General features: G+C 32.5%; 1 protein-coding gene across 1 annotated transcript; it reads left to right on the top strand.

The window, feature by feature from the left end:
- The first annotated feature begins 5,623 nt into the window (after nt 1-5,623).
- On the top strand, nt 5,624-8,692 carry LOC7486777 (transcription factor MTB1). Its single transcript, XM_024585110.2, has 2 exons — nt 5,624-6,260; nt 6,563-8,692. The coding sequence occupies exon 2, from the start codon at nt 6,565-6,567 to the stop codon at nt 8,422-8,424; it is 1,860 nt and encodes a 619-aa protein (XP_024440878.2). The 5' UTR covers nt 5,624-6,260; nt 6,563-6,564; the 3' UTR covers nt 8,425-8,692.
- Nucleotides 8,693-9,020: the final 328 nt, after the last annotated feature.

Below are 9,020 nucleotides of genomic sequence, written 5' to 3'. Positions count from 1 at the left end.
GATTAACAAAGTCTATGAATACTTAAATCATTTAATACGAGACGTGTTAGGATTAACTTTGACAATATGATCTAAACACATTAGGTTAATATGAAAAATACATTGTTAAGGAAAAAATCTAATTTTAATTTATATGTAAATTGATATGAGAATACTCATTAATATTTTTAAAACAAGAAATAACATGCTAAAAACTTATTTGGACTGAAGGATTTTCTTTTTGGAACGAGAGGATTGCCGTAGGTAGATGTGATTTATTAATTTTTAATTAGGTGGACTTGGAACTGGGACTTTAAATATGCAGTTCCACTTTAGGTAAATTCATGAAGTCAATTTGGTTATTCCTTCCTAGTCTTAATAACCATATAAACTGTGAGTTTTTTTTATGATGACTTTTTAAAAGTGTTTGATTTAAAAATATATATATATATTTTTTTATACGTTAATATTAAAAATAAAAATATTTTATTTTAAAGTATTTTAAAGTAAAATATATTTTGAAAAACAATATTTACTACTTTAGTGGTTTTTAACTAAATATAACAGTTCACGAGACTATGATAAATCAGACATCAATAAAAATAATTCTTTACACTAGTAAATTAGAGAGAAATACTAATGAAGTCTTATTTGACGTTGCAGTCCAATCATGTTTTTTTATATTTTTTGAGTTTTTTTCTTAGTTTCAAATTATTTTTGTGTTTTTAAATTTTTTTGAAAGTGTTAATGAAAAAAATAAAATTTAAAAAATAAAAAATAAAAAATTATTTAAATATATTTCTAAATAAAAAACAATATGTAATAAAACTATAAAATAAAAACTAAAAGCATTATCTACCCACGAACCATTAAATTTTATGTTCCGGTGAATTATATATATATATATATATGCGAGAGAATAAAGGAGCTGGACATCTCATTAATTTGGACGTGCATTGATGCATGCCACAAAGTTTTGATGATCAAGCTGTGTGAAATTTTATCATCAGAGATTGGCATGGTCGAAAAGGTACAATAAGCATTTTGTTTTTTATACGAAAATAAACAATGAATCCCCCATCACAGCCTTCAATAATTTAATCTTTGCACAACATGTCGAATATGGGTCATTCCGTCATTTCACGAAGGAACATGATTGAGTGGCTGTTGCGAGCCTTGTGGCCCGTTACAGGTTTGTTCTTGTCTGCAATGTCACCAATATCACACAAAAAAAAAAAAGAGTAATTAAACAATTATGCTTAACTTCGTAGCTTTTTATTTCAAAAAATGCTGTCTTTTCGCACCATCTTCTTTTTTTTTTCTATTTAGAAATTGAAAAACAAAGTAGATTTAAAATAACACAAAAGGGGCAAAAACTATTAAATTATAAATGAATTTAAGAGTATAAAGATTAAGTATATAGTTTTTCAAGATCATAAGGGCTAATCGGTTGGTTTTGTTAACTATAGAGACTGAGTTATAATTACACTTTACATGATAAATGAATGAGCCCACGATTAGACTTTGGCTTTGTATCGCTTTCAACCTTTATTATTCTTAGATTCTACTCAATTTTGTTCGGCATAACAGACCGGGTAAAATATTTTGAATTTTAAGAGTATTTTTGAAAAAATTAATTTTTTTATGTTTTAATTTTTTTAAAATTAATATTTTTTTATATTTTTAAATTATTTTGATGTGCTGATGTGAAAAATAATTTTTAAAAATAAAAAAAAAATATTTTAATATTATTTTAAACAAAAAAATATTTTAAAAAATAAACGATACCAAACTCTTACACAATACATCTTCAATTTTAGCTTCAAACCTCAAACTTGTCAAGAAATTACAAGTCTCCTAGGATTTCTTTTTGGTTAACTTTCAATATCAGGATCGATGGCCAAAGCGACGCAACCTCGACGATTGGTTCATTTCATTTGATGGAAACATGATTGTGGGTTAATACTGTCGTGTGCGGATATATTTTTGTCAAGTGTTAACCCGGCTACTTGAACGCTAGGACCCACCGTAGTCGGGCCTCTTTGCTTTCTGGGTGGTTCAATACAATACATGCTCCGCGTGCTCCACAATACTGTCAGTACTCACGAGCCTTGAAAAGAGATAAGCTTTCAGATCCGTGGTCACTGCGCACGTTTTGAATTTACTTGTGCGCAAGCCTAGAATATATCTCCCACCAGACATGGTTTCTTAAGATAATATTTGATTTATGAAACGGAAAAAGACGAAGATAAGTATAAATAGGATATGTAAAATAAAATAAGAAGTAAAGATAAATTTTTATTTGAATGTGTTATTAAAAACAACACAATTATTTTTATATCATATCCATATTATTTTTAATATGAATTATTTTCTAACTTATATATTTTCATAAACAAATATTTATTTTCTTAGTATATATTGAGTGTTTAAATTATTAATAATAATATAACAAACCTACTTGTAAAACAAAGCCAAGTGTTAACTTGGAACCCTGAGCCTGAACCACCACGTGTTTAAAAAAAATATAAAAGATTGACCCGGCATGACCCGATCAAAAAACTCAAGTCAACTAGATCTAAAATCCATTGACTTTTTTCTTGAGATTTTTTTGGGTCAAAGAGAAGTCGTTTTGATTATTTTTTTAAAAATCAATTTAGATTGACATTTTTATCCCATGACTCTAATCTCGTTTAAAATAAGCTTTCATTTTATATTTAAAAATCATGATAATAATTATTTTATCTTTACATGACTTAGTTAAACAACTTTAAAATTACAAGTTGTTTACAATAATATTTTATGGATAACAAATAAAAAATATTTTCCTTTAAAACATGTCCTACCTATATCTTTTATTTTTAAAATATAAAAAATCACTTTAATTATTGTGAAGATAGATCTATTTTTATTTATTTTTTCAACTAAATATGTTATTATTTTTATTATCTCAATCTATTTTATTCTGAAAATATAACCATACACCACCCGATTGAGTTACCAGATATATTTTTTTTATTAGAACCGCGTCTTCAAAGTTTCTGAAATTTCTTTACTCAGTCTTCTATCGCCAGCATGTAAGTGGATTTTGTTCAGATTTATATTTTTCATAAACTGCAATCTCGTTTTGTTGGGAATTGACGTTTTCACTGAAGTTTTTTGAAAAATCTAGACGGGATGCAAAAGAGGGGAATTTGTTTTGATGATTTTAAAAAATAACCCAATATACCATTTGTTAACAAAAATAAATAAATAAATAAATAAAAACACAGAAAGAAAGAATGAAGCCAGTTTTATCGAATATTCTTTTGGAATTTACTTTCTAAAAAATCAAATACGTAACTTTAACAAAACTAGCATTGCTCGCAAATAAAAAAAGGGAAAGTAAACTACTTTAAATGGGATATTTTTTTTATATATTATTTAAAGAGTTATTTCTTTGGATTTATTTTTAAAAAAGAGAGATGGAATATAAAATAAATAAATAACAAGTTATTGGATCCACCATTTAATGATTGGTTCATTAGATTGACCGGGTTCGATAACAATAGAAGAATGGGTTTTAACAAGAATGATTTGAGTATTTATGCTTACAATGAGAAATAATTCTTTAAAATTCTCTATTCTCTACTTAATTTCTGTGTGGAGAAATCACTGGTGATGAAATAATATAGAATTTCTCTTTAAATAATCCTAAGATCCCACACTTGTATCTTCTATGGTTTAAGTGCGAGGTTTCCGAGGAAACATCTCGAGCTTTAAGAAGATGGAGTCCTCGTTGTAGATTCATGAAACGTAAAAGAAACAAAAAGAAAAAGAAAAAAGGAAAGGAGAAATCCAGTACCGCCACTGCAAAAATAAAGGGAAAAGTGGAAACGTTGTTGGAAAAAGCCCTCCAGCTCGAAGTCTTGGAATTCCGTTTGGTGGGGGTATTTCTATAAATAGCAACTATCCGATCTATTTAAGGGACTCTGACACTGCACACGGACCCCTTTTTCATCTTTCAGAATTATTACACAGTGACAAGTGGGCGCCCGAAGGTCGCTTGTTACTTGCTGTGCCAAGAAAAAAAAAAACCATGAATTTGTGTGCGCATGTGTGAAATGTGGAAGCCATCGTTTGGATGATGGCAGGGAGAAAATTTGATAATTTGAAAAAATCACAGCTTGAAGATGTGATTTTTTAACTGACAAAAAAAGAGAGAGAAAAGAATCAAGCAATTTAAGTGGAAAAAAAGAAACTATAATTAATATATCAATATAGGGCCTTTTAAAAATAATTAGGAATATTATATAATTTAATGACTGTTTTGACTGACACGAGAGTACGTGTAAGAAAAGAAAGAAAGAAGAAGAAGCGAGAAAGCAAACATCACGTAGTTGTTTTTTAAATATAAAATACTGCATGATTTAATTAAGATCATATAGGCTCTATATACTTGTTATTAAGATTCATGTGCATTATATCTCATAGAATATCGCTTTTCATACTTTTTTTAACTTTTTAAATGAAAAATAATAAATATTTAAATACAATCACCTTTCACTTTTAAAAGTTAAGCAACAATATAAATTAAAACTGTATTTTATCCTGATTATAATTTTAAAATTATTTGATTGATCAACAAATAATTTAATTTTTTAATTTTTTTTAAATTCCAATCACTAAAATTAATTACCACAATACCAAATATTAAATATAATTTACTCATACTCGTTAATTAATTTAACATAGTGCATGTTTTCAACAATGATCTAATATATTAAAAATGTGAAATGTGAAAAAAAAATCACCTAAAACTTGTATGATCCAAGTCATTTGATGATGGTTTTAATAATGAGTTTCACTAATTTACTAATTCACTTATATTTTTAAAAATAATTTTCTTATTATTTTTTTATATTTAGTTAATGTTTGAAAACGTGAATCAACCCATATTTTTTTAAAAATTAATTTTTTTAATATATTTTGAATAGTTTTTCATTCAAATTAAAATCCTAACAAGCATGAGATAAGAAAAAGAAAGGAAGGAAGAACAAGACGAAGCAACAATTGGAAACGATTAGCCACGCTGGCAGAATTTTTCCTCCCCACCTGCCATGGGAAGTCAACGAGATGCAGATTTTTATTTCTTGTTAGATTTTTTCCGCATCCAACTCCACCTTCAATTCATTCATTCATCTTCCATGTCACTTCTCTCAATGACGATTGAGAGTTTTTTTTATGTTTTTTTTCAAGTGGTTCTTACTCTAAAATATATTAAAATAATATATATTTTTTTAAAAAAATATTTTTGATGTTAATAAATTAAAATAATAAAAAATATTTTTTTAAAATATCCCTGGATATCTCCCTTGCCACTGGATTTCAAACTTGAGGTCGGTTTATGGGGGCGTAAAATCCTCATAAGTGGAAAACAACAGATTTGTTTTTAACACATGGAAATTATTCTTTATAAATGAAAATAAAAAAGAGAAGAAATAATCATGCCACGTAAACCATGAAAAAAAATGCAAATTATGTTACGAGCAAATAAGTAGCGGGCCGCACACAGTAAGAAAAACCAGTGGATCACAAGAATTCAGGACAGTGGTTAACAAATGTTATTCGTGTTAAGAATGTAACAGAGGGGTGCGGTTTGTCAAGAAAGAAGAGGAAGAAGGAGAACATAACAAGAGTTAAAACTGATCGGGTGTCCGTCACCGTTTAGCAAATATGGAATCTAACCTTGATGTCTGGAAAAAAAGATGGTGTGTAAACAAGGGTTTTTTAAAAGGGTTTCCAGGTGAGCCTACTGTTTACTGCTTTTATTAGACCAACAAACAAACTCCACAAAATCGTTGCCGACTACTTCTCAACCTCCAACAATTCTTTCTTTGTTTTTATTTTCATCTCTCAATCAAAATACTATTAAATTTTAGGTTTCTTTTATTTAATCATGCATTTAACCATGGTTACTTTTCTGAATCCAATCTATACTTAACCATGGTCCACTTATGCAGTTAAGGAGTAAGAGGGCAGAACACCAAACTGCAAATCCATTCCTCTCTCTCTCTCATTTTCCACCCTTTGGCTCTAAAGAGAGAAAAAGCCTTTCCTTTCCTTTTCCCATTCCTTATTGTTTCTGAAATATTTAACAAATTTTCTGCTTGCTTTCCAGGATTTTTTTTTTTATAAACCTGTCCCTTTACCTGGAAAACTTATTCCACCTGAGAATAAATACCATCCTGCTACCTTACCCCAATTGTTGTCTCATTATCCCAATTTGCCTGACGCAACCGGTGTGTATTTTCTTTCAATTGTCTCTTCTTTGCATCAATCTACTTTACTTTTTCTGGGTTTTCCTTGCAACTTGTTATTTTTGCTATTTTAACTTATTGAGTTCCTGAGATCTGAATTTATGCACACAGTATTGTACGAGAGAAACCATGCGGGCTTGTTTTATTTTGCTAAATGCATTATATTTTAGTCCCTAGCTATAATAGAAACTAGGGGTTTCAGTACCAAGATTTGATTCTGGGTAATAAAGTTTGAAGCTTTGTGTTTAGTCGGTAGTTTGAAGTTTCAGTTTTGGGTGTCCTAGAAATGAAGATTGAGCTGGGTGTGGGAGGTGGGGCATGGAACGATGAAGATAAGACCATGGTTGCTGCTGTTTTAGGCACTAAAGCTTTTAATTACTTGCTATCAAATTCTGTAGCTAATCAGAATCTGTTAATGGCTATGTGTGGTGATGAGAGTTTGCAAAATAAGCTCTCTGATCTTGTGGACCGCCCCAACGCCTCCAATTTCAGCTGGAACTATGCCATTTTTTGGCAGATTTCATGTTCCAAGTCTGGTGACTGGGTTCTTGGTTGGGGAGATGGGTCTTGCAGGGAGCCTAAAGAAGGTGAAGAATCTGAGGTCACTAGAATTCTCAATATACGCCATGAGGATGAGACTCAGCAGAGGATGAGAAAGAGAGTTATTCAGAAGCTGCAGACGTTGTTTGGAGAATCAGACGAGGATAATTATGCCTTGGGATTGGACCAGGTTACTGATACTGAGATGTTCTTTTTGGCCTCCATGTATTTCTCCTTTCCCCATGGAGAAGGTGGTCCAGGAAAGTGTTATGCCTCCGGGAAGCATATGTGGATCTCTGATGCTTTGAAACCAGGGCCTGATTATTGTGTGAGGTCATTTCTTGCAAAGTCTGCGGGGTTTCAGACAATTGTGTTGGTGGCTACTGATGTTGGCGTTGTTGAATTAGGGTCAGTGAGATCTGTTCCTGAAAGTATAGAAATGGTTCAATCAATAAGGTCATGGTTTTCCACTCGGAATTCAAGTATCAGAGCCAAGCCAATGGCTGCAGCAGCAGCAGCAGCAGCAGCCATGCCTGCTGTGAGTGAAAAGAAAGATGAGAATTCCCCATTTTCAAATTTTGGGATTGTGGAGAGAGTTGGAGTTCCGAAGATTTTTGGTCAGGATTTGAACTCAAATCATGGTCATGGTCATGGATTTAGGGAGAAACTTGTCGTCAGAAAAATGGAAGAGAGACCATCGTGGAATGCTTACCAGAATGGTACTAGGCTTGCATTACCTGGTGCTCAAAATGGCCTTCATGGTTCTGGTTGGGCACAGAGTTTTGGTATGAAACAAGGGACCCCAAGTGATGTTTATGGTTCACAAGCCACAGCAAATAATCTACAAGAGCTGGTTAATGGGGTTAGGGAGGAGTTTAGGCTTAACCATTACCAACCTCAAAAGCAGGTGCAAATGCAAATTGATTTTTCAGGAGCCTCTTCGGGGCCTTCTGTGATTGGCAAACCACTTAGTGCAGAATCTGAGCATTCTGATGTTGAAGCTTCATGCAAGGAAGAACGGCCAGGCACGGCAGATGATCGGAAGCCTCGTAAACGAGGCAGGAAGCCAGCAAATGGAAGAGAAGAACCCCTCAATCATGTTGAGGCAGAGAGGCAGCGGCGAGAGAAGCTTAACCAGCGGTTCTATGCATTACGAGCTGTTGTGCCCAATATTTCCAAGATGGACAAGGCTTCATTGTTGGGAGATGCTATTTCTTACATCAATGAGCTTCAAGCAAAGCTCAAGGTAATGGAAGCTGAAAGGGAAAAGTCGGGGAGCATTTCGAGAGATGCATCAGCTTTGGATGCTAACACAAATGGAGAAAGTCACAATCAAGCTCCAGATGTCGACATTCAAGCTTCCCATGATGAGTTGATGGTAAGAGTGAGTTGTCCGTTGGATTCACATCCTGCATCAAGAGTGATTCAAGCATTCAAAGAAGCACAAATCACTGTTGTTGAGTCAAAACTTTCTGCTGCAAATGACACTGTATTTCATACATTTGTGATCAAGTCTCAAGGATCTGAGCAGCTAACAAAGGAAAAGCTGATGGCAGCATTTTCCCGCGAATCCAGCTCATTACACTCATTATCATCAACTGGGTAGTTCGAGAATTAAGGTTGACATATAGTCCATAGGCGTATATGTAGTGAAGAACCCTTTTGAAAGCTTCTTCAGTGGTTTTGATATACCGCAAGGGATCTTAAAAAGAGCTGGCTAGAAGTAGAAAAATAACTACCTATTGACCAAGTAGGGCAGCAAATTTTCTGTGATTGTTTATAGTATACATATTTTGTTACAAGGAAGTATTCTTGCCAGATGAATTACATTTCTAAGTTTTAACCAACTGTATCATTGTTGGTTATTTAGCTGATATACTTGTTTTGTTTTTATGTTTAGTTGTTTAATTCTTTTGTTCCTTTCCATGCAATGCGCACTATCATCGCATGGCTATATTTTTTTGTCAGTGGTGCTTGTTTCAGATGAACTCAATGCAAGCTATTTCAGTGAAGTTGTAAAATTTGCAGTAGGAGATGCTAAAGGTTTTGATTTGCGAGTCTGCTACTCTTAAGCCACGTCTTCTACGAGGCAATTCGTTTTCGTGCCCTCGCTGCAATAAAATTATCTTTTATTCAGGAGGTTATGTGTGGCAGGTTTTTGATATAGTAGCGTGGAAGGTCCTGGAGGTGGTGATCAATGAC

Source organism: Populus trichocarpa, chromosome 14, assembly GCF_000002775.5.
Source record: "Populus trichocarpa isolate Nisqually-1 chromosome 14, P.trichocarpa_v4.1, whole genome shotgun sequence".
NCBI classification, from domain to species: Eukaryota; Viridiplantae; Streptophyta; class Magnoliopsida; order Malpighiales; family Salicaceae; genus Populus; species Populus trichocarpa.
The sequence above is the reverse complement of the archived record's forward strand: the minus strand, read 5'-3'. Positions and strand labels throughout refer to the sequence as shown.